Source organism: Artemia sp. Qi Xiang Cuo, chromosome 4 (assembly GCF_049724085.1).
Source record: "Artemia sp. Qi Xiang Cuo chromosome 4, ASM4972408v1, whole genome shotgun sequence".
NCBI classification, from domain to species: Eukaryota; Metazoa; Arthropoda; class Branchiopoda; order Anostraca; family Artemiidae; genus Artemia; species Artemia sp. Qi Xiang Cuo.
The window spans coordinates 80,962,471-80,989,695 of NC_142797.1; the positions used below are offsets into that span (position 1 = coordinate 80,962,471).

General features: G+C 35.7%; 1 protein-coding gene across 2 annotated transcripts; it reads left to right on the plus strand.

Moving 5' to 3' along the window:
• The first annotated feature begins 939 nt into the window (after window positions 1–939).
• Window positions 940–26,917, plus strand: LOC148953491 (uncharacterized). 2 transcript variants are annotated; one of them, XR_016141717.1, is made up of 3 exons: window positions 940–1,141; window positions 7,440–11,040; window positions 21,125–21,187. XR_016141717.1 is itself a non-coding variant. In XM_089088565.1 (3 exons), exons 1-3 carry the CDS (start codon window positions 1,102–1,104, stop codon window positions 26,445–26,447), a joined length of 1,566 nt encoding a protein of 521 aa, XP_088944691.1. In that variant the 5' UTR covers window positions 940–1,101; the 3' UTR covers window positions 26,448–26,917. The 2 variants fall into 2 exon arrangements, 1 of the variants encoding a protein (XP_088944691.1); XM_089088565.1 differs by lacking the exon at window positions 7,440–11,040 and adding an exon at window positions 24,982–26,917 and having other exon boundaries at window positions 21,125–21,184.
• The last annotated feature ends 308 nt before the right edge of the window (window positions 26,918–27,225 follow it).

Genomic DNA, 27,225 nt, shown 5'->3' on the forward strand with positions numbered 1-27,225 from the left:
ACATCCTTCTGAAGAGGAAAAAAACTCTGAAAATTCTTCGGCCCGAATTTTCATGATGCAGAACGAAAGCTGAAAGTTCTATACAGCTGAAAATACCATGCCAATATCCCTTTATGTGAAAACCTGAGCAGCACCGAGTCCAAACAAGAGTCAGGGAGATTTAATACAAAAAATTGTTAGTGGTTTAGTGGTTGTTAGAGTCCAAATAAGAGTCAGGGAGATTAAACACAAAAAAATAGTTAGTGGTATCTGTCCTCTTTCTACTGTAAGGCTATTTCTTACTTAGCGGGTAGTACTAATTTGCCTTGCGGCGCAAATAATGTGGAGTGCAATTTCCACTCATTATTAAAGATCCTTTCTGATTAAACGCGAAAAAAAACTCCTTCTATAAGGAGGACCATAGGTAGGGCCGCTTAACACAAATACCCCCTTAGCTTTTGACTCTCAGTCCGCCTCTGCCTTCTACTAAATATACTGGCTATCCAAAATAACCGGTGTTATTTTGTTTTCTTTGGCTGATGCTCTCCAATCAAATTAATTTTCTATCTCAGCTTTCTGTTCCTTTTTAATTAGATATCCCAAATCTGGAACGTATTGCAACTGTGTATAGATATCCCACAATGCATTCTAATATATCTGCACGCACGAGGCCTGTCTAATTCCGGCATGATAGGACGTTAAATCTGAATTTTTTAAAGAAAATCTTATGCATTAGTATTTCTTACGGATGAAAACAAAGCAGTCCATCAAATTGAGGGCATTCAATTTAGTTTTAAAGTATTGTTGCTGCTCTGTTACAACTTGTAATATTATTTGCAAGATAAGGATAAAATTTCTACCAATATTATATTTTATAGCCAGGTGCTGGTAAAGAAAAAGTACCGCTTTACATTCATAAAACTACGTATAAACCATCGATCGAAAACTAAATTGAGGAAATCAAGGCATAACATTAAACATATTTTTTACAGCTTGTGTGACATATACTCCGAATTTGTTCAAGATAATTGCATAAAGGAGAGCTTTTATTTATAAAGCATTTTTAGCCTTTAAAAAAGTTAGTACAATCCAACTAACTTCACATTGTTAAGTCTTACTTTTATGAATGCCATAAAGATGGAATTTAGCCATAACTTTAAAGGTATGTCTTCTTGTTTTCTTTTCTTTTTTTTTCTTTTTGAGCTCAGAGCCAATTTGACCCACTTACAGCCGTCTGACTAAATTCCAATTTGAAACATGAGCTTGAACTGGATGGAAAAGCATTATTGTGGAATGAAGATCTTACCATAAATCAGAAAGATTTATGACTTCAAATTTTTCGTCAGATCTCAAAACTGAATTGGCTTACTTTCTGTCGTCTTAGTGACAAAAAACTTGTGTGTATTTAAGATCACACAAAAATGCAAAGTTTTCACTAGTTTTATTTTTTCATTAGACCGTAGGACTAAGTCAGCACGCGTTCTGTCGTCTTAATGACTTAAAATTTGAGAGTTATTTTCAGACTTGATGACAACACAATTTCGTGCAATGAAGACTAACAATGAAGCACAAGCTCCATTAGTTGTAATTGTTCGTCGTCTGACTGACTTAAATTCGTCTTTACTTTATGTCCTCTGACTGATTTCAAATTTTAGACATGGTCTCATTCTTGATGACAGGATATTTTTGTGCATTAAAGATCATAAAACAAAAGCAAGATTTTTACTAGTTTCACTTTTTAAACATAGCTTAGGGCTAATGTAGTCTACTTTCTGGGGTCCGATTGACTTCAAATTTGGGGCATGAATTCGAACTCGATGACAATATATTATTGTATAATTAAGATCAAATGCCTAAGATCAAATGCTATTGAGTATTTTTGATATTACTTAACCCACTTTCTATCGTCAGCCTGACTTTAAGTTTGAGACATAAGCTGAAGCTTGACAGCAACATATTTTCCTGCAATTAAGATCACAAAGTAAATTCACAATTTTAGGCAGTCTTTCTTTTATTTTTGCCTCGATTTGATTTCACTTGAGGTCCAAGTGTCACTGTTTTCCTGATTGGAAGATATTTCTTACTCAAGTGTCTTCTGTTGGCCTGCTACTGGCATCGATTTAGCGATTTCCACCATGAAAACATGCGGCCGTTAAGAGCTGTCATATTATCTGGAAGAAGTTTTTTGTTGTAATTTTCTGTTCTTGCAAAATAAATGAGATTGTTTTTTTTTTATTTATTGATGCTTCAGAAAGAATAAATGGAAAGTGAATCCTGAGAGCTAGATATTAGACTGTAGACCAAGGAAACTGAACAACGCTTTTGATTGAAATCCAATAAGAGAACGGGAAACGCAGCAAACAAGATGGAAACCCAGTAAACTTCTTAAATTCCAACGTGTTGTTTTGTCAAAAAATTGAAAATTCCATTTGGGTTTGGGAATCCAATTTATTCGTTTTTCAACAAATCTGGAATTCAATAATGATCATGGAATTCCAAAATGTTCTCCAATATTCAATTCAGCTATTGAAATTGGAATTTTGTTGTTGAAAAACATTACAAACAATTTTGTTGAATCTCAAAAAATTTTTTTTTACAGTGTTGGGCTTTTGGGCTAGCAGAACTTTAAAAAGTGATGTTTAATGGCACTCATTTCTACGGCATATCCCGGGAAGGCAGATTTTAAACTTGTTACTCATCTCTAGCTGCTTTTTATCAATTTTACCATCCAAAAGTGCCATATAGCACTAAAAACGGCACTTTTGGTACCACTTCTTAAGTGGAAGAGTTTGGAAGCATGAAACTGTACCATTGCAATAATTATAGTCCAAAGCCCTTAACTGGAGGCTTATAAGATCCCCTCATATATGCTCCCCATCCAGACCCTCTTAGTAAGTTTCATATTTCAAAAGTAAAAGATTATTGCGAAAGCAAATTAACTAAAACTAAAAACTTTTCAACTAAACATCTACCAAAAATTAAGCTGGATTCATCAACAGTTTTGAATTGAACCTTCGAACTTCAAATGAAGCCTGTGTGCTAGTTCTAACAGCGGTAATTGAGGGGAAGGGACGTCATTGCCCCCTTAGTTTTTGCTCTTGCCTAGGTTTTGAAATCACCTTTTCTTGGTCATTTCATTGGAAAAAGCACTTGTTGTACAAGTAAACCAACTAATTATGTTTCCCTATGCTTTTATGATTATAAAAAAATAGCGCTTTACTGAAAACACAAAAGTCAAGTATAAATTAAGGATTATTAACTTAATAGTCAAAAGTGAATATGCAGCTCGACAAAACTAAACGAATCTATAAGGCTTTTTATAGTGTTACACCAGTTTTGACATTAGTAACATCCAGTATACAATTAAAATTACCTTAGAAACATAGGCATAAAACTAAATATTTTATAATAACCGAGAAGTAATTGAACAGCATACAGAAATATTGGACTGATTTATCAAGCAGCATTTTGCTCTCATCAGCTATAATAATAATAGTGGGTAATATAAAGTCTTAAATTGTGAGAAATATACTTTCGTATCACTTGAAATGAAGATCAAATATGACATAATATGAACTCTGGAAATCCGATTATTTCTCCCTATACAAGAATGAATTTCAAGCTATGATACAAATTCCAAAGCTAGTCTATAGTCCTAATACCATCAAGATGGCCTTTCTTCGAACTTGTGTACAAACTAATCATGACATGTCCTTTTAAGAACCAAAATGAGAGCCAGTCATTGAACTGAGCCATTGTGCAGAAGGAATACCAAATTAAACGTAAAAAATAAAGGAAATCCTAAAAGGGATTGTTGTTTTATCTTAAAAGGGATTGATCCTAAAAGGGATTGATACTATTTTGATTCTGTAAAAAGTGTCCTTAATGGGTTTGCTTTTACTGTACCAAAACTACTATATTATTTTGTGTTTTCAGTAAAGTGCTAGTTTTCTATAATCATATTAGCATAGGGAAACATAATTAGTTGGTTTATTTGTACTAATTATATTAATGTATATTAAATAGGCTGTGAAGTAATAATTTTTGTCCGTTTTAAGTTTTACCTTCACTCTTTACTTCCCTCGGAAAAACTCTGTTTTTTTTAAATTAATATATTTTAAACATGAAATTGTCCAGTTTGTTAGATCGGTGTAAAATATCCGACAGATATGCCATGAGAATTTTAATAGCTACTCTAGAAGCACTAAATCTAACCCTCTTGAGTACAAAGTTTCGAAAAATTCATTGCACCCTAGAAGGCAAATTTTTTGAGAACAACATACTGAGAAAATTTGATAAAGTAAATATTCCTCAAAAAGAGTCCCTGGTTGTCCATTGGGACGGCAAACTTTACCGGGTGTTTTAAATAATGAATAATGTGCCTAATGCAATTTCATTAGGCTATTAAATAAAAAAAAGTTTTTTTAACTAAAAGTAAGGAGCGACATTAAAACTTAAAACGAACAGAAATTATCCCGTATATGAAAGGGGATGTCCCCTCCTCAACGCCTCGCTCTTTACGCTAAAGTTTTTTATTGTTCTAAAAATAGAGTTGTGAGAAAGAGTCAAACTTTAGCGTAAAAAGCGAGGCGTTGAGGAGGGGATAGCCCCTTTCATATAGGAAATAATTTCTGTTCGTTTTAAGTTTTAATATTGCTCCTTACTTTCAGTTAAAAAAAACTTGTTTTTTATTTAATTTCTGAACGTTTTTTATTAATGCAGGTTTTGATTTTGGCTCACCGTACATGAATAACTAAAACTAAATTTGCATAATAATTTTAAATTTTTTTGGCAAAATGGCTTTCTCGAAATTTTGATCAGACGATTTTAAGGAAAAAGCGGCAGAGGGGGGCCTAGTTGCCCTCTAATTTTTTTGGTTTCTTAAAAAGGGCACTAGAACTTTTAATTTTATTTACGAACGATTTTCTTAGTAATAAATCTACGTAACTTACGTATTAAATTACGTAACGAACTTCAATATTCGTATATTTTTACTACGTATATTAGGGTGTTCGCCCCCTCATCAATACCTCGCTCTTTACCCTAAAGTTCAAATTTTGTTCCAATTCTTTAAAAATGACCCCTTAATCACATAGGCCGTTTAATTAGAATAAAAAGCTCTTATGAAAGTACTAAAAAAACTTTAGCGTAAAGAGCGAGGTATTGACAAGGAGGCAAACCCCTTCATATACATAAAAATTTCTTTTCGCTAAAAGTTTTGATGTTACTCCTTACTTTCAGTTGAAAAAACTTGTTTTTTTAATTTAATTCCTGATCGTTTTTTAAATAATGATGGGAAATCCGGCGCTTCCATCATAGCAATTTCCCTTCCCCCATGTCAAGATCCTTCCACGTAACCCCCAACCCCCCCCCCCCTTCCACTACCAGAAAAATCTCCCCTGAAATCGTCTGTACACTTCCCAATAACCAATACTATGTGTAAACATTGAGCAAAGTTACTAACTTGCAGCCCTTCCCCTGGAGAATTTGGGGGATTAAGTCATCCCCAAGGACATAGTTATTATATTTTTAGACCATGTTAAACAAAATGGCTATCTTAGAGTTTTGATCGGGTGACTTTGGGGAAAAGGCTGCCCTCCAATCTTTTTGGTCAGTTATAAAGGGTACAAGAAATTTTAATTTCCGTTCAAATGAGCCCTCTCACGATATTCTAGGATCACTGGGACGATACGATCACCCCAGGGGAAAAAAAACAAACAAACAAATTAACACGCAGCCGTGATCTTTCTTCTTGCAAAAATTACAAAATTCCACATTTTTGCAGATAGGAGCTTGAAACCTCTACAGTAGGGTGCTCTGATACGCTGAATCTTGTGATGTGATTTTCATTAAGATTGTGTGAATTCTAGGGGGTGTTTCCCCCTTTTTAGAAAATAAGGCAAATTTTCTCAGGTTCGTAACTTTTGATGAGTAGGACTAAACGTAATAAAACAATCAAACTCTAAGAAATTGAATTCTGATACCAATAGATACATCAAAAGAATCAGACTGTTTTGCTGATTTTAAATATATAAGTTTCATCGAGTTTAGTCTTACCATCAAAAGTTAAGCGCCTGAGAAAATCTACCTTATTTTCGGAAAAAGCGGAAAACAGCCCTTAAATGTCACAGAATTTTAATGAAACTCGCACCATCTGATTCAGCGTATCAGAGAACCCTTTTATAGGATTTTCAAGCTCCTATCTTCAAAAATGTGGAATTTTGTATTTTTTGCCAGAAGAAAGATCAAGGGTGCGTGTTTATTTGTTTTTTCTTCCCCCAGGGGTGATCGTATTGACCCAGTAGTCCTATAATATCGTGAGAGGGCTCATTTGAACGGAAATTGAAAGTTCTAGTGCCCTTTTTAAGTGACCAAAAAAAGCATAGTCGAACATCTAATAAATATGTCTTTGAGGATTACTTAATTGCCCACAGTTCCCAGGGGAAGGGCTGCAAGTTATGAACTTTGCCCATTGTTTACATATAGTATTGGTTATTGGGATGTATACAGACGTTTTAAGGGGATATTTTTTTCTGGTGGGGGTCAGAGTAGGGGTTTACGGGGGAGGATCTTTCCATGGAGGATGTTTCCTTGGGGGAAGGGACATTTCTATGAAGGGGGCGCTGGATTTCCCAGCATTTTTTTAAAAAAAACGCTCAGAAATTAAATAAAAAAACAAGTTTTTTTCAACTGAAAATAAGGAGCAACATTAAAACGAACAGAAATTATTGAGTATATGAGGGGGTTCGTCCCCAAGTCAATACCTCGCTCTGTACGCTAATTTTTTTTTTAGTAGTTTCAAAAGAGCTATCTATTCTAATTAACCAACCTTTGTTATTCAGGGGTTTGTGATTAAAAAAGTTCGAATTTTAGCGTCAAGGGCGAGGTATTGACTAGGGGGCGAAGGCCCTAATATATGTAATAAAACATGCGAATATAGAAGTTCGATACTTAAGTTAATTCGTAAGTTACATCAGAACAAAATTTCAAGAAAGTCATTCAGCCAAAAAAAATAAAATTAATATATAAATTTCGTTTTAATTATTCATGTACGGTTTCCCAAAATAAAACTTGTATTAACTCAAAAACGTTCAGAAATTAAATTAAAAAGTTTTTTTTTAACTGAAAGTAAGGAGCGACATTAAAACTTAAAACGAACAGATATTGTTCCATATATGAAAGGGGTTGTCCCCTCCTCAACGCATCGCTCTTTATGCTAAAGTTTGACTCTGTCTCACAACATTATTTTTTAAAATAGTAAAAAACTTTAGCGTACAGAGCGAGGTGTTGAGGAAGGGACAGCTCCTTTCATATACGGAATAATTTCTGTTCGTTTAAGTTTTAATATCACTCCTTACTTTCAGTTAAAATAAACTGTTTTTTTTATTTAATATATTTAGAATCAGCATAAAATTTGATTCTTTTGATGTATCTATTGGTACCAAAATTTCGTTTTTTAGACAGTTGCTGGGAGTTCCTGTAACAGTAAACGGGTCTGGAGAGGAGTAAGCAATCACGAAAAGACTCGAAAAGTCTCAAAGGAGCCTGCGTCATATTGGAGCAAATCTTAGGAAGAGAGTTGGTATCCCTAGCTTGCCGTCATCATATCATGGAATTTGTTGAGGCGTACTCTAAGAAAAACCGAATCAACTACTGAGCCTCATCCAGACATTTTTACGAGATTCCTCACAACGTGGCCCAAAATAGACAAAGGAAAATACTACATAGGTATCAGTGACAATCTAGTACAAAAGCAGCGAACTCTAGAAATAATTGCAAATGTTGCTTCTGAATAAGCTGAATTCAAAACCAGATTAACCGAAAGCCATTCCAGAGATGACTATATGGAGCTATTGCAGTTGGCTCTGGTATTTATTGGATCTTTATACGGCAATGGTGTGGGTTTTAGAACTTGAGGAGCCATTCATTCCGCTAGGTGGATGCCAAAGGCTATTTGCTGCTTTAAAATGTCCATTTTTCCCCGGCAATTTAAGATATCGGAAGAAGAAAAAAGTTCCGTGAGGAGCCATATCTGTGTTCCTAGTTAAAATGTATTTTGAAGTTTGGTTCAATGCTCCAAAAGCTCATCTTGCACCGAAGCATTATTTAGGTATTTTGCACAGTCTGGTAGACTATAAAGAATATGGCAACGACATTGCAGAAATAGCCCTGACCAAATTTTTGAACCATTTGTGGTATTTGAATGCAGAGTTGGTGGGGTTATTCTTTTTAGATCCCACCATTACAGACAACGAAAAATTGTTAATGGCTAATAAATTGCTCGGTAGCACCGATCAACCATCAGAGCAAACTAAGGTTGTAAACCCAAAAGTCAGGAAAGAAAAATTAAAACAGGTAGTTGATGGAGGATCAGTAAATTTACTAACCAAAACAACGTTTACATTCTTCGTAGATTTAATATAAAAACAGATTTCCTAGGATAACATCCAACATCCAAACACCTGGCCTCAAAATATTGGCTTCCTTGGCTTAAAGGATTGAAAATTCTGTTAAGTTAATAAACGGCTTTAACAACTTTCTGGCAAAAGATAAGTGCCACAAGCAATTGTTACTCGAAGTTGTAAGTAAATGCCGAGTATTACATCCTGACGCTTCAAACAACTACTTTTACAAAAGCTCTAGAAAAGATTAAATAACAATATAAAATTATCAACTCTTGACTAAACTACGTCTGTATCATTTTCGAGTCTGTGTTGTGTGTATCTTATACCTGACTTTTATATTTTAAAATAAAAATGTTATTGGGCTTATCAGTATTACTTGTTTGTTATATTCCTACTTTCAACTAAGAAAAATACCAAAAAAAATAAAATTTATCACTTCATAACAGAATACACAAAGTGCGCGTTTTTGGGGCTAAATACTGTTGTAACTAGGTTTGACTTAAAGTAACAACAAATATGTATATAATACAAATTATGAAGAACAATATTGGATTTCTTTTGAGATATTAAACGGGTTTTTATTATTTACCATACTGTATGTTATGGCTTGATTCGGCCAAGAATTTGAATTTTTTCAAACTTTGAGCGACGAACGGCACGGGTTAACGTCATTTAATGGAACTCAAATTTCGGCTTTCTCAATATCTGGAAAAGGGAATCGTTTTGTGGGGTTGAGACCAACAAAATCCCGATTTTTTTCTTTTTTTACGTGATCCGGTCACCCTATGCTGCTATAGGGTCTGATGATCCCTGATGGTAGGATCTGTGATCTTCATTGCAAAAAATATGTTGTGATCGAGTCTGAACTCATGCCTTAAATTTTAAGTACTTCAGACGACAGAAAGCAGGCTAAATCAGCGCTACGCTTTAGTGAAGTAGTAAAACTTGCAAAAATTGTGCTTTTGGTTTGTGATCTTCAGTGCAAAAAACATATGTTGTAATCGAGAATGAGCTCATGTGTCAAATTTAAAGTCAATCAAACGACATAGAGTGGGCTAGTTCAGTTTTAAGTTTGAAAGAAAAATTGAAAGTAATGAAAATTGTGCATTTATTTTCTGATCTTTAATGCACAAAAATATGCTGCCATCGAGTATGAGCTTATATTTCAAGTTTGAAGTCTAGGCTAATTAAGTATAGGCTAAAGTGGGCTAATTTTGTTTCAAGTTTTAATGACCAATTGAAACTGATGAAAATTGGGGATTAACTTTATTATCTAAATTGCACAAAAATACGCTGTAATTAAGGCTGAGCCCATGTCTACAACTTCTTGTCATTCACAATACAATAATTGGTTAAATCCGTTCTAAGTTCTAATAAAAATTTGCAACTAATGAAGCTTGGGCATTTATTTTGCAGTCTTCATGGCACAAACATAAGGTGTCATCGGGTCTGAGTTTATGTCTCAAACTTAAAGTCAGTCAGACGACAGAAAGTGGGCTAAATAAGTTCAACGTTCTAGTGTAAACTTGAAATTAATACCCTTTTTTCTACATCCAGAGGTGAACGATTGCAATAATAATGCCACAAATCCTGTCTTTTCTGGATACCTTTGACTTACTCATTATATCTCATCAAATCTCTTGTTCGCTGCCTCATAAAATTGTAAACTTTGAGTGTTCAAGGGGGTTTGCGTCAACGGATTCTTGACAATGTTGAATAGTTTATGGGATGACTAGTCCCAGTGGAGTGTATGGGACTGCCGTGAACAGGAAATTTAAGTGATGAGTTTATGGGGCTTCTAAGCGAGATGGTTCTACCATTGAGTATGGGAGTAAGTTTCTACGTGTTTCTTTAGTTCTTCTCTAGCCGTGTCCGAGTCAAGTCCTTGTTTTATTGCTCGTTTACCTGCATCTATTTCAAAGTACTCTACATAATTTTAATACAATAAATACATAGTTTATAGACTCTTCTACCTCCTCCACGAGAACCCATAACTGAATGATTCGGCTACGTTACCAAAACGCTTATAAAAGTAAACACTTTATCAGCAGAAAAAAAGGTTTACAAAGTGGTTGCAGCGGCTTTCCGTGGGGGAGGATTTGTCATCAGTGCTAGCAGTGAACTAACAACTAGTGATTTGTGGACTATACCTGAGCTTTATCTTCACCAGCTTCAATTGGACTTGGAATTTAGTGAGTTTAGTAACTTGCCTTTGCACCTGTACCTGTACCCCTTACACTGTATGTGAAGTTATTTCAACTTTTGTGCTAAATACGTCTGCTGTATTCAAGCAATTTCTACCGTCGCTAGCACCACAATTTTGCGCCAGTTTTTCATCTTCACTGCCTGAAAGCTAAGCCTGCTTACTTGTGTTGGTCAGTGGCAAAGAGACATTTCCGCTGTCGACGAGGCCAATTTCCGCCGAAAGCCATCTGGCTTAAGTGACTTTGTTTCTGAAGCGAGGAATTTATTCTCCATTCTACAACTAGGATTTGCTATTGTCGCCGTTGCCGTTTGTTGCTGTTGCGATTTGTCGTCGTTGCCGTTTGTTGCTGTCGCCGTTCTCCATTCTGCCGTTAACCGTTACCATAAAATAAGTGCCTACATCAGTACACTGACCTGAGTAAATTACTGGAAATCAAAGAAAAGTCAATCGGTAAGTCTCGCATTCAGTTCGCACCGCGAATATAGGAACTTTGCTAGGAGTGATATTCATTGTTCAAAGTTTGAATTTATTGTACATTATTAACTACCAGATTTTAACTGTTTTCTGCTCGTTGTTTGCTTGCATAAAATGAGTCAAATACCTATTCTTGACCCTTCTGATTGTGGGTATAATAAAGCAATTGCTCTCTTATTTTTGAGGGAAGTTAAAAGTAAAGGTATTAATGTCCCGGAAAGTTTTGATTCTGAAAGTGGAGACTATGAGCCTGGTCTAGTTGTAAAATTTTTAATGGAAATTGGAAACCTTTTGGCCAAACAAAAAACCGATAATGAGGGAGGGACTTCTGGGCAGGGTGCAATAAAAGGATTATTGAGAGATGAGCGTCATGTTTACAGTGAAGGTCGGGATGTAATTAAACCTATTATGGACCCCTTAGCAAATATTCCAGTTTTAGATAATCCAAAGTTTATTAAGCCATTTTCCAGTCAATTGAAAAGGGTGAAAGCGTTGATCAATTGGTCTTATAGTCAAATGATCAATGCAAGTCCGTTGAGGGTCAGATGGCTGTTGTTGAATTTTTTAGGACAGGGATTTTATGAATATTGTAAGTCTAAAGGAATTGGAAAGAGAATTGACCGAGGCGTATTTGCCGGGAAAAACCGCTGGAAAAAAAATTTAAGGAATTAGCTGAGCTCAAGCAGTCAGATAATGAAACAGTATATCAGTTTTATATGAGAGTTGAGGGTTCAGCGAAAGCTTACGGGTTTGAATTTGGAACTCCAGCTGTTTTTTCCGAAGGGATAGCTTTGCATTGTTTTATTGAGGGCTCAAGGGTGAATATAAAGAGGTATCTATTAGAGCATGAGGAGGAGTATAGTGCTTTGAAAGAAGCGCATAAGATTGCAAAACGCTATGAATTCATAGAAAATGCAGTTTTGGAAGAGGAACAAGAAATTTTATCGGCTGCCGTAGAATTTTGCATGAGAACGACAGGGCAAGATGAGGAATTCCGTCAAGGCTGACACGACGTAAAACGAGCTCAGGGAATAAAAGGTAGGTCAGTTGGTAGGGGATACAGAGTTAGAGGAAGAGGTCAGGATAGAAGTTATAGTGTAGATAGTGGAAACGAAGGATTTGGTTACACATCCCAGACAAGTGGTAGTAATATTCTCGCTACCAGAGAGTGCTACATATGTAATAGTACAAGTCATCTAAAGATAGATTGCCTAAATATTATCTGCAATAACTGTAAGAAAAGAGGACATGTGGCTAAGTTTTGTTCAAAACAATCGAGGGAAGTTCAGTATAGAGATAGAGTCTACTGTTTTTTATGTGGGAGTAAGGAACACAAAGCCTATGATTGTCCTAGCCGATACAGGGATCAGTACAGGTCTCAGGGAGCAGGTTCTACAGGTATAAATCAGAGAAACTAGAAAGCCAGATAGTAAAAGAGGAGTTGGTATCTGGTGTATTTGAAAATTCTCCTCGTGGTGAATATTTTTGTTACATGGGATTAGGCTAAGTGACGCTAATTATCCTATTATGAAGAAAGTAATTTTGACTGATTTTGAATGCAAAGATTTTGTGGATTCTGGTTGTCATAAATCTTTACTTGATGAGTCTGTATATAAAAAGCTTGATAAGACGTTTTAAATCAACTTAGCTCAAAGAGAAATTTTAGTATTTTGGATTTGAAGCATGCCTTTTTCAATGTGCCACTGTCTGAGGAAAGTCAACAGTATTATTTATTTAGGGGACCCGACGGCGTTCAGTATGGTTTTGGAAGTTGCCGCTGGGCAGTAATGTATCACCGAAAGCATTTTGTGAGTGGGCTTCAGTCTTAGTTCAATCTGAAATTTTTCATTCGACTATCTCTATGTATATTGATGATCTGGTTATTGCGTCAAAGGGTGATGATTTCGAGCACCTTAAAGATTTGGAGAAAGTTTTTGCGAGATTTTAGAATGTGATGTTAAATTGGGAATCAAGAAGTGCAAGTTTCTTATAGAAAACTTTGAGCTTCTTGGATTTTCTGTTCCTTCCCAAGGGATCAGCCCGCTAGCAAATAAGCTTGATAGCATCCGCAGAATATCAACACCGAGAAATGTCAGTGAATTACGCAGCTTTATAGGTTTGGTGAATTGGTACCGCATGTTTTATTTAAATTTTGGAGAATTAATTTATCCGTTGAATAAGTTGTTGAGAAAGGATATTCCGTTTGAGTGGGGTTAAGAACAAGATGAAAGTTTCCTAAAATTGGTTGAGTAATCCAGAATCAATTTTTCTTGTTTTCCAGATTATTCCAGAAAATTTTATATTGCTGTTGATACAAGCTCAATTGCTTGTGGTGCCTTGATTATGCAAATGAGTGATGAGGGAAGGTTTCGATTGGGTTCAACTTTCAGTAAAGTTTTATCTGTGAATTTTGATAAAATGGATAACATGACCAGAGAGCTTTATGGTGTTGTACAAGCGGTGAAGAATTCCGAATATTACATTCGGGGTTGAGAGACTCACCTTCTGGTTGACTGCAAGGCTTTAACATAATTACGACGCTGTAAGGATGTGTCATCAAAATTATATCGTATTGCTCTAATTCTGAACAATGAATTATTCCATTGGTCTCACCTTCCTGGCAAATATCATCCTACTGAATCTTGCCCTGGCATTTTCGAAGAGTGCCGTCCTCTTGGGTTTACGGAAGAAGAGGCAGAGTTCGTAGCGGCTGCTGTTGGGATTGAAATAGATTATCTCGGATTAGAATTACCAGAGTTTGCTCGGTTTCAGAGAAGAGACCCTGAGTTAAAGAGAGTCATTGAGTATTTTGAGTCAAAGAATTGGGATGATAATTCTTTGAATGGCATTCACGTTGGGATACGTGGTGCTGGGACTGGTGATGGGGTGGAAGTAAGTCGACCGAGGGACCAGCTTCCAGATTATAAGGAGGAGCCTAGAAGGAGTGTAGCTCAGAGGATCCTAGATCAGGAAGGCTTGGACTTGGTGCGGAATGGTGTAGGCGGTGGATCACCGAGCCTCAGAAATCCTGCAGGTAGCAGGCCTAGTGAGAGAGATGCAAATTTGCCTATAGAAAGTAATGTAAATTTGGGCGACAAAGAGAATATTTCATGTGTGAAGAGAGATGCAAATTTTCTGAGAGAGAGCAATGCAAATTTTGGCGACAAAGAGAATATTTCATGTGTGAAGAAAGATAACGTCATGTGTTCAAAGAGAGAGAGGGACTTACCTTTGTGTTTGGTTCGAATTTTTGACAGTTTATTTAGGAAGGATGATATTCTTTATGGCTATCCGGTAGGAGGCGTTGGCAATGAAAAAGGATACCCTAGAACATCGAGAATTGTCTTGCCAAGCGTCCTAGTAGATTCCACAATAAAGCTATCGCATGATCATCTACGTATTGCTGGACATATGTCAGCTGAGAAGACATTAGAGCGAGTTAGTCGAATTTTCGTTTTTGATAAAATGAATTTGAAAGTCAGAGAATTTTGTGAGAATTGTAACGTGTGTCTGCGTAAAAACAAGCTTCATCGAACAGTAAAACCAACTTGAGGTCAAAATAAAGATCCGAGGTACCCCTTTCAAATCTTTTCGTTGGATTTTGCAGGTCCAATGGGGGGTACATTTGGGGGGCCTTTAAAGGAAGGGAATTCACATATTTTGGTAGATGTTGATCATTTTTCAAAGTTCTGTGTTTTAAAGGCTGTGCCGAGGATCACTGCTGAGACAATGTGTAAATTCCTTTGCGAGTCAGTTATATCTTATTTTGGTCTTTTTGATGTATTAATCACGGATTCTCATCAGTCTTTCCGAACGAAGTTAATTTCTGAGTTGTGTCGTAAATTGAAAATAAACCACAATTTTCCCCCTAGTTTTAACCCACAGTCTAATGGGTTATGTGAGAATCGTGTGAAAGTGACAAAGTCTATTCTGAAAGCTTATTGTCAGGAGTACCCCATTTCGTGGGATAACTATTTACCCTTGGTACAGAACGTTTTGAACTCCACCGTTTCTTCAACAACTAAATATTCACCAGATCAAATAGTGCTTGGTCGACAGCCTCTTACCTTTTTAGATATTCAGCCTTCAGTACCTACTGTTGATTATTTCGATTCTTACGAAGATTATATGATCAACTTGGTGAGGAATTTGTTTGGAATTTACAGGATTTGTGACGAAGAAGTAAGAAAGGAAAAGAAGGCTCAGAGTTTACAATATAACAAGAAAGCTGTTGATTTACCAGTTTTGATGGAAGGAGACTTGGTGTATGTTCAAGATCGCGCACAGAATTCTCATGAAATCAAAGGCTTAAAGTTGAATTTCTGAGGTCCAAAACTTTATTTTGAACCTTTTGAAGGATTCGTTATTTTTAGTCCAAGAGTTTTCTGGGTCTTATTTAAGGAGAACTGTTAATGCTCGTTTGGTGAGACCGGTTAAGGATACAGAAACTTTCTTACGTTTTAACCCGGTGTTCAGACAAGAAAATGAGAAAATAAAGGATCATAATAACATTAATGAGAGTAAGAGAAAGGAGAAAAAGATTGTTGAGGCTAAGGTCACCCACAGCTATTGTTTACGGAAAAGACCAGGGCTTGTAACACTATTGGGACAATCTGAGTCCCAACTTCCTCTAGTTGATTCTACCCAAACATCTAATTCTGCACCAGAGACCAGTATAGAAGCGAGACAAGATGAACCGGATCTAAGAGCATTGGAAACTGAAATAAATTTTACGGGTCTGAATGTGAGGTAGGTAACTCAGAGCTCGACAAAAATTCAGAACAACCAGAAATTAATTTGCTACATGTACCAACTATTCAGCAGCTTGATGAACCAATTATGAATCAATTGAGGTTAGAGCAGAGAAATACAGGTAGTTTCGAAGTTAGGGAGCCAACTGCCGTAGGATCTTCTACACCTAGTATACCTAGAAAGGTAAGTGGACCAATGAAGTTAAGAGGATTTTAAAAAGAATAATAAGAAATATAATTTGGTATTTTTATAAAATAGATATAAAATTTTTATAATATAAAATTTTGATAAAATTTTTTCAGATTTTTTTTTATAGAATAGAGCATTCGAATTTCTTCATTTTTTTGCCAGTTGGAATCTATGTTTTTTTTTTGGAAGGGTGGATTTGGAAGTTGATTTTGGGATTTACGTAAAGCACATCAGCTGACAGTTAGAAAAAAAAAAAAAATGAATAGAGAAATGAAAGAAAGTATAAATGCTTTGACTTTGTTCCTTTGAATATTATAAAATCTTCATTTGTTTTTTAAATATATGAATGGTTGTCTTCATTGACTGGCATTTATTGTAAAGGTTGCTTTTGCTTTAACGTCTATTTACTTGTTTAATCTGTACTGTGTATTTATTAATTAGGTGTAGGGAATGCGAGTTTTCTGCGAACAACATTATGAGCGTGACTCAAGACAGTGCAACTTTATCTAAATAGCCTTGTGAAAATTTTAATCCTAGAAATTTGAAAGAGATAAGTGATCGAAAATTTACATTTGGAACCATGAGAGAACTACAAGAAAAAAGTTTGAAACCATCTAGAGTTGGGTCACTCTTTCGAGACCCTGGGAAGTAATTTTGAAAAATATAGAATTTTCTTTGTTTTAGTTCAGCATTCGCCTAAAGACTCCTCGAAAGTTTCAAGTTAGCACCGTTACATTGTTTAGTAGCAATAGTTGTAGTAGTAGTGCATATAGAACCTTTGGTTTTATTCAAAATATCCCTCAACACACGCTGAAAGTTTCAACCTAATATCTTAAACCATTCCTGAAGCATTGCTGATATGTCCTTTTGACAACTTGCATCAGCATAGAGTGTTTTGGCTTACAACAGCACTATTTGAATATTCCCCAAAAACTTTTTTCATTAATTGGTGGCAGTAGTAGCAGTACAGTAGTATTAGTAGCAGCAGTGTTAGTAGCAGTAGTAGAACTAATAGTAGTAGCCTTAGCTTTAGTAGCAGTAATAGTAGTAGCAGTAACAAGAGCTGTAGCAGTAATAGCTGTAGTAACAGTAGTAGCGGTCATATTGGAAAGCAGCTATTGTCCTTTGGTTAGTTCAACATCCCCCAAAACAAGTGATGTAAGTTACAACTTCTCACACCAAAGTGGTCCTAAGGTATTGATGATACGCCCTTTTTCAACCTTCATACAAACGGCGTTTTGTGGTTCAGTTCAACTTCCCCCCTCAATATTCACTGAAAATTTCACCTTCACTCCTTTTAGACAGAGTTGTAATAGTAGTCACAGTAGTAGTGTTAGTAGTAGTGCCAGTTGTAAGAATAGTAGCAGTAGTATTATTATAACAGCAGCGGTAGTACTACTATAACCTTTTGTTATTAGTTAAAGATTCACGTCATCAAACCCAGGAAGTTACAACTAAATACAAATAACCATTGCAATAACGTTGTAGATATACCCTTTTGATAACCTGTGTACTCATAGTTTAAAATATGCTTAACTTGCCCCTCAACGCTTTCTGAAATTCTCACCTTAATACTCATAACCATACAAGTAGTTGTATTAGGAATAGTAGTTGAAGTAATAGTATTAGTAGCAATAAAAGTAGCAGTGGTAATAATATTAGTAGCAGCATGTGTTAGGACCATTTGTCCTAGTTTGTTTAATATAAATGCCCTTCCCATAGTCTTTTATTTTGGTCCCTTAATTATTCTCTTTCTCCCTGGTGATAATCATTAATTTTCGTTTAATTTTTGCGGCACCATTTTCTTTCCTTCTTTAATTGCGTAGTTTGGTAAACAAACCACGGGAATTTAATTGCGCAGTTGGGGATGATTCACCATAGGGCAATAATTAGTAAGCCTTTGGATCGGCTGGAAACATCCACACACTACACACCGCAGGCACGCGGTGAGCGAACTGGGGGAAAATTAGAAGTAAAATTTTAGTTCCTTTTGAGTTCCTTTTGTAGCGTGACTGAATACAGTAAGATTTTTTATACTATATAATCTTTGACTTTTTAGCCTAGGTAGAGTCCAAGGAGATAGTTAGAAATATTACCGGTAACCCAGGACGGGTACCCTTGGCCTTAAAGTGGCCCCTTTGACCATTTGATCACGCTATCGTACCCTAAGGCAGGGTACATTGTAAATCGGGCACTGACATACCCGATAGATACAGAACCGTTGGGGTAAGCATGGGCGTCCCACAAACATTTGGGCCGACAAGGGGCTTCCCCCCTCGAATAAGTGGCATAGCAACAATTTTTGCGCCACAGGACGGGTACCCTTGGCCTTAAAGTGGCCCCTTTGACCGTTTGATCACGCCATCGTACCCTATGGCAGGGTATATTGCAAATCGGGCACTGACATACCCGATAGATACGGAACCGTTGGAGTAAGCGTGTGCCTCCCACTAACGTTTGGGCCAACAAGGGGCTTCCCCCTCTAGTAAGTGGCATAGCAACATTTTTTGTGCCATTTTTGCACCAATAACTGGTGACCCCCGTACCTTAAACCCCAATACTAGTGGCATTGTAACCTACCAGTATAACAGCATGCATATATTGTCTTTTGGAAATTTAATCTTCCTCCTTAAGTATTCTCTGAAACTTCCAACTTAATGCAAAAATATATTCTTGACATACGCCCTTTTGAAAATCTGCTTGCACATACTGGGTTTGTATTTAGTTCAAATTTCTCAAATTTTCATACGCTTGGGCCGTAATAGTAATAGTTTCATAGTAGTAATAGTAGTAGTGGGAGCAGTGTAGTAGTGTTGTATTATCGGTAGTAGTAATAGTAGTATCAGGATTATTAATAGCAGTAGTATACCACACGTGTAGCCTTTTGATCGGTTTAACATCCCTTTCAAGATGCCCAGAAATTTCCAAATTAATATAGTCTGTCATTTTTGACTTACGCCTTTTTGACAACCCGCCTGCACATAATATGTATTGATCTAGTTAAGCACTCCCCTTGATACGGTAATTCGTTCCAAAAATATTACTGACACGCCCTTTTGATAATCTGTTGATTATCTATAGTTGATATTTTGATTTATTTCAACTATCCCCTCAATGTTTTTTCTGATATTCACTTCAATATACTTGGCCTTGGTAGTGCTCGATACAAAAGGAGTAGTTTTAGTGGTAGAACTAGCAGTAGTAATACTAATAGTAGTAGAAGTAGCATGCAAATATCTCCTTTTTAACAATTGATTATCTCGCTTATCATTTCCTGAAAGTACCAACTTAATATTCTCTGACATTCGAGAGTTAAACCCGTTCGACAACCCATATGTACACAACTTGTTTTGATTTATTTCACACCCTCCTCAACATTCTCTGAAAGGCACACCTGAATGCCCTTTGTCTTTTTAGAAAGTAAAGTTCAAACATGTCCACCTTTCTTAACAATATATATTATATTTTAACAATGGACAAATCTCCTAACTTTCAGCCCTTTCCCCGAGGGATATGGAGAGGGTGGTTGCCATCCAAAAAGACATAATTACTGAAATTCTCAACTATAATGAACAAAAGAGCTATGTCAAAATTTTTATTTGATGTGTTTAGGGAAATTATAGTCGTGGGGGGGGGGCTGGCTGCTCTCCAATACTCTTTGACTCTAAAAACTGGCGCTAAAACTTTCAATTTCAAATCGAATATGCCCTTTTAAGATTTTTCTACGACGACTTCTTCTACAAAAAGTACCTTGGTCAAAAAACAAAAAAATAATAAATAAATGATACATTGAGCCTCCTTTGCTCTTTACTTAGGCCGCGCTATTGCGCTGCCTATAATTGATGATCTCCTTTATCATTTCTTGAAAGTTCCAAATGAACATACTCAGTCATCCCTGTGTTTACGTCCCTTTGACAACTCTTATGCATATAACGTGTTTTGATTTAGTTTAACACTCCCCTTACCATTCCCTGAAAGGTTCATTTGAATGCCCTTCGTCTTTTTGGAAAACAAAGGTCAAACGTGCCCAAATTTCTCATTAACACATACAAAATGTAAAATGGACGAGTTGCCTAACATACAGTCTATGCCCTGAAGGTTGTTGGGGGGTCTGAGACCCCAAAGACATAATTACTGAACCTTTCAACTATGCTGAACAAAATGGCCATCTCAAATTTTGATAGGTTGAGTTTGGGGAAATGATGGGAGTAGGGAGAGGGGGGAGGGATAGTCACCGTCCAATCAATATGACTCATGGAAAAGGCACTAAAACTTATAATTTCCATTCGAATGAGGTCCTTTCAAAATTTCTGTAACAACTCCTTATATTCAAAGTACCTTGGTCAGAACAAATAAAAAAAAAAATCATACATTGTTTCCACTTCGCTCTTTACTTAGGCAGCTTCTGTGCGCTACCTATGATAAGGCTACCATTCCATTGTACACCCTAAAAATAAAAACATACTAAGCATGAATTTTTCATGTGACAGGCATATCAAACGTTGTTGAAATTAGAACCATTCAATGATTTTCATTGTGTATGATCAGACGGCCATAGATAGGGTTCTTGGACCCATGCCTCCTACCACGCACCCTTATTCCCATTTCACGGTAATACCATGTATTTATTTCAAATCACAAGTTTGCCTCATTTCAAATATTTACCTATTTATACATATTTACCTATCCGGATGTAAATCAAGTTGCAGTCATTACTAATAAACGTTGGTCTTTAAATTCCTAACGTCCTTTATTAGGCCAGTTCAAGTACACACTTCAGAAATCGTGCCTTTATCACACCTTGCTAAAAAAAGTGTAATATAAGGATTTCCCATACGCATGTTCAGAATACAAAAACTTGGCCCAACCACCTAGCTCTTCTCTACATCCACCACCTTAAATTAACAGAATCTTAGCCATAATGCATGTACCAGTTTTTTCGTGAAAATAGCTAATTTTATTTTACCCGAAATTACTACCATTGCATTTTCCCTTTTTGCAAATTAATTTTAAAGTATTTAAATTTCTTATGACCGTATACAACATCTAATAAATGAATGCTTTTGTATAATCTGCTTTACTATTCAATGTAAGACTCAAATTTCCTATTTCTTTTCAGTCGGAGGCAAAGAACTGATTGCACTTCTTCTAGTCATTGGCTGCAGCATATGTGTAAATGGTAGTGTATACATTTTCTTGTCAAAACTGAGATTCTCCAGTTTTCTTCTCTTTATCTTTTTTTTTTGGTTCCGTATAAAAAGGATTGCTTTAAATTTTGAACAGTAATAAAACGATAAAAAGATTTTCAATGTAGTTTAATTTGTTTACATCGGACAGTTTTAGAAGCGAAATCTGAAATTTCTTTTTTTAAAGAAAATGAAAAAATTTTGCAAATTAGATGCATCCCCAATGTTAACCTTACTACAGGACAACCCTTTGCCTAATCCCTCAATCATGCAGGCCGTCATCATTGAGCTTTCCTCTCATAAAATTGAGCCAACATTGCCAATTGAGCCAATTAAATTGAGCCAATAAAATTGAGCCAATTGAGCCAATAAAATTGAGCCAATTGAGCTAATAAAATTGAGCCAATTTGCCAACAAAGTAACTACCATGAAACTTTCCATCCACAGAGAGACGTTCAAGGAAGTGTATGCGTATTCTTAAAATCGAATTACCAACCAACGGCTTATAGCTAAAACTGGTGATTTGTTTAGGCCTTAGCGATTGACGCGATACTATCGTTTCGTGTTTTTTTTTTTTTTATTTTCATCCCAATTGAGGGCACTATGGCGTCATAGTGCATTATGGCCTCTATCATAAAGATAAGGATTAAATTACACAACGATTCTTATTTCCCTCCATAAGTCGATTTTTCAATCAAATTTAAGTTGACATCAAGCTGCGGCTAATCAAACAGTTCATGGTAACGAACTGTAAGTATGGAGTGACCTGGCTTAATGGTAACCGAAACTCTAAAAAACGGAATTTTGGCGCCTGAGAAAATTTGGCTGATTTTCGAGAAAAGGGGGAAAGACCCCTTAAAAGTTATAGAACCTTAATGAAAGTCACACCATCATATTCAGCGTATGAGAGAACCCTACTGTAGAGGTTTTAAGCTCCTATCTACAAAAATTTGGAATTTAGCATTTTTTGACAGAAGAAAGATCACGGGTGCGTGTTTATTTGTGGGTTTGTTTTTTTTTTTTTCTTTTCCCCAGGGCTAATCGTATTGACCCAATGCTCCTAGGATATCGTAGGAGGGCTCATTGGAACGGAAATTAAAAGTTCTAGGGCCCTTTTTAAGTGACCAAAAAAATGGAGGGCAACAAGGCCTCCTCCCGCGCTCATTTTTTTCTCAAAGTCACCCAATGAAAATTTTGAGATAGCCATTTTGTTCAGCATAGTCGAATATCTATTAAATATGTCTTTTACGATGACTTAGTCCCCCACAGTTCCCAAGGGAAGGGCTGCAAGTTATGAACTTTGCCCATTGCTTGCATATTGTATTGGTTATTGGGAAGTATACAGACATTTTCAGGAAAAAAGAATTTCTGGTGGGGGGGATGGAGGAGGGGGTTCGGGAGAATTTTTCCATGGAGGATGTTTCTTTGGGGTAAGGGACATTTCTATGAAGGGGGTGCCGGATTTCCAAGCATTATTTAAAAAACGATCAGAAATTGAATAAAAAAAAAAAAAATTTTTTCTTTTCCGTGATCTTTCTTCTGGCAAACATTATGAAATTCCACATTTTTATTTCGAAAGGAGCTTGAAACCCCTAGAGTTTTCTACCTTGAAACCTCTTGAAACCTCTAGGTTTTTTGATACGCTGAATCTGATGGTGTGATTTTCATTGAAATTATATGACTTCAATGGGGCTTTTCCCCCTTCTTTAAAAATTTGACAAATTATCTCAGGCTTGTAGCTTTTGATAGGTAAATCTAGACTTAATGAAGCTTATATATTTAGAATCAGCATAACTAAAGTAAGGAGCAAGTTCAAACTTCAAACAAATATAAATTACTCTGTATATAAGGGGTATTGCCCCCTTCTCAACGCTTTGCTCATTAAGCAAAAGTGTTTTTAGTACTTTGAAAAATATTATCTTTCCAATTGCGAATTTTCAGGAAAAATTTGGAAAAAAGCCAAACTTCACAGTATAATCTTTTCAACTAGGTTTCAAATCTGTTTCTTGCTTTCAGTTGAAAAGCTTTTTTTTATTTAATTTCTGATTGTTTTCCAAATCCTACCCAGGCCTAACCAAGATATAATTTGAACTACCAGCCCCTTAAATTCCTGATCAATTGCTTTTAAAATGTGCAAATCAATAATTGTACGTGTATTAGTACCATCCTACGTTTAAAGTTTCCATTTCAATTTTGGATTAAATTGGAATATTCTTAAAATTAGCGATGAATAGTAATTTTGGCAAAAAGTCCTTGTTAATATTACTACAAAAGAAGTTTGGTTGCATAAAAAGGAGTATTATTTTTTATATGGATGTAAATTCCGTGAGACTGTTGATCTTCTACATAACTGAAGCCATCACAATCTTTGCAATAGCATTTTCTTGTCGATAAATACATTACACATTTGTTGAAATACATTGAAGTATTTCATATAAATAGAAAAAGAGAATAACACCATTTAAAATTGCTGAAAACTAAATTCCTTGCAGTATTTACCACTCCAAAGAAATTTTCTGGCTGGGCTGATGATGACCTGCCTTTCCTTTTCCACCTCCGTGCTGGTAGAAATTGGAATGTAACATTTTAGCTCTATAGAGAATAATTGAATTAATTTCTACTCCCCCCTACCTCTTTCCACATTTATCTGAAACCTCGTGAAGAGTAAGCAGTTTGGCCATTAAAATTTATTTTTTAGGAATCTACCCTACCACCACCTAAACAATGACTCATCCCTCCCTCATTATAGCTGATACGCAATAACACTTCGTCAAACATAGCCTAATTTCATTACAAATAAAGCGAATCAACTTAGTCGAATTCAGTGCTGCCACCGTGGGGCATTACTTCTTTCACATAAGGATAGCGTGAAATATAGCTATTCATGCTTTTAAATCAATTAGCTTTTCAGACTTTTCAGAATTTTAAATTTATTGCAAATTCATCCTTTTCGGGATAAAGTCGTAGCTTCGTACCCTAAAACAGCAAGAAAACAAGATTTTTCCCTGTTCCAATCTGTATGGTCACTTAAGATAGCTTTAAATTTACGTTTGAATGAACTCCCTCCCAATTACCTTAAACCTTTAGTTTGATACAATCACCCTTGGGAAACAACGAAACAAACAAATATACATCGACGATATTTCTTATGAAAAAAAATTCGAAATTCCACATTTGGAAGATTGGAGCTTGAAACCTCTACGGTAGGGTTCTCTGATATGATGTGTCTACTAAAGGGATTTTCAATACGATCGCCTGTTTGTTTTTTTTTTGGGGGGGGGGAGTATTTTGTTTTATTTTGCATGCAATTTAATCGCTCTTTTTATTTGAAAGTTTTTTCCTAAAAGTATTTAAAAATAAACTTATTCCTGCAAAAAAAAACCTGAAATATATCCCCTGTCACCCAAACACAGCTCATGTCTTAGCTTTGCCCCCCCCCCCCCTGGAAAATTATCTGCCGGCACCTTTGGCGTAGCATATAAAAAAATGACTCCTTTGGCCCTTATATTAAGCAAGGCAAATCATTGTATCTCGTAGACAAATCATTGCACTAAATAAATATGTAAAGACCCCAAAAATAATGCAAAAATAATATTTTGACCATAAGATTATTTCACAGCTAAGATAAAAAAAGTATCTTTTATCACTCTCAAAGTAAAGACTGTGTGTACAAAAATATGGTAGTGATCTTAATATCGCTGCCTATCCGCGTAAAACCAAAATCTTTCGTTTATTTTACTCTGTCTTTTTCTAACTGTTCATTTCCATTGCATCTTTCAATCTTTTTCAGGTAAAAATGAAAAGGATAAAACGCCGCTGCTCCACGGCTATAAGACAGATTCAAAAATTGAAGGTGGACGCTGGAAATTTTTAAAGGGCCATTGTGTGAATTCAATAAATGACAAGAATGGATACTATCACAACCGATTTCTTTTTCCAAAGGAAATTGGAAAAATAATTCTAAGGGCCGCTACAACAGAAAGTCCTGTAAAAACGGTAATAGAAGAGCCAATAATATCGGAAACCCATCCACCGACAGAAACTGTTGATTCGGCAATTATATCATCAACTCCTGCGGTTAGTTCAACAAAAATTGCTGGGCAAGGCGTAAATATTCACATCCACGTCTATCCAAACAAGGAATCAACAACAGAGAAACAGCAAAGAGAAACTGCAACACACAAAAGCCAACTTCAGTTTGAAGCCACGGCAACTAAAAAACCAAAGGACTTCACTCAAATTCATCATTTTCCTGATCCCAATTTCAGTTACCCGGGGTATAATATTCATTATCTAAACACAATAAACCCTTCAAACATTGATTTATTCTTAGAAGAAAACAAGAAAAAATTGCCGTTATCAACAACAGAAGAAAAAAAACCACATGCAGCAACCGTGACTACAAGCCGACCAAAGGACTTTAATCAGATTTCTGAATTTCCAGAACCCTATTATAACAATCCCGTCCAAAATATCGATTATTTAAACACAATATATCCTTCGATCCCTGAACTTTTCTTAGAAGAAAACAAGAAAGAAAATCTCTTGTCAACACAAGAAGAAAAAAATCCCCAAATTGGAATCACGACAACAAAAAAACCGAAGAACTTCGTGGAAATCCAGAAATTTCCACAGCAAAACTACTATTACCCAGGCCACAATATTCACTATTTAAATACTTTTTACCCGTCCCATTCTGAGCACTTCTTAGATTTAAATAAGAAAGAATCTATCTCCGCAACGGCTGAAGAAAAAATACCTAACGATACAACCCCGACAACAAAAAGACCAAAGGACTTCGGTGAAATCGATGAATTTCTACAGCCCAGCTACAGTTACCCAGGCTATAACATTCCCTATTTAAATCCATCATATGCTTCACACTCTCAATACTTATTTGACATAAATAAAAAACAGCCCTTACTGCCAACAACGGAGGAAAAAAATCCACTGGGTATAAACTTGATAGTAGACAAACCAAAGGACTTCGATCAACTCCATCAATTTCCTGAGCCAAACTACTACTATCCTGCCCATGATGTTCAAGTTCCAAACATAATATACCCGTCAACATTCGAGAGCTTGCCATATATAGGTAGACTACCCCCAAAGTATTTTCAATATCCAAGACCCCACCCCCTTCATCAGATACAGAATTATGAGTATGACGAATGGATTCCAAATAAGTTTGTCCCATCTCCATATCCCCAGTATATACATAGGGATAATTTTAATAAGTATTATGAAGGATACTAAACTATTGTAATACCCTGAAGAAAATGGAAATTTAGTAAACTAAGTAGCGTGCAGAAAAGAAACTATAAGTACAATTGCAGTAAAAAAAAGTTTTTTTTAACCTCGAGTATTTACACGTTCAGCTTAAAGTATTTTTGTACAAAGGACTCTGGAAAAACTATTGATGAAAATTAATAATACTTGAATGAACTATTTAGTTGTTAAGACCTCTTTCTGCTTAAAACTGTGTCGTTATTTACTTTAATGGCCATATGTATCTTCGGAGAAAAACAACAATGGAAAAGGTTCTAGTGCACACATTTTTATTCTTCTTTTATCATAATATTATATTTTGTCAATATAACTTTTTTATACATTTCCAAAGTAAATTTTTGAGGTTTAGAAAGGCAAATAAAAAGTCATATTCCAAAATCTAATCTAGGTAGCATGCAAGTGTAATAAGATTAATGTACTGCTAATATTTGCGTTCAAAAATTAAAGCTGTATGTGAATATGCTGCTTGAGTTTTTTTTTTAGCATGGAACATTTCTTCGCTCTATGGAATTATAATCTGATAGATGAAAAATTTCCCATTTTTAATCTTTCTCTGGACTTTTCTTTTCTTTGTTTTTCTGGTTTTTTCTCTAACATGTCATAACACTGAACCAAAAGGGACCGGGGAAGAAATCAACGGGATCTGAGCAATCAATTATAATTGGGAAAGGGAAATTGAATGTTTATATGCTAGGGTCTATAACGGTCAATTTCTTTCGAGTGAAAGAATAATAAATTATAGGAT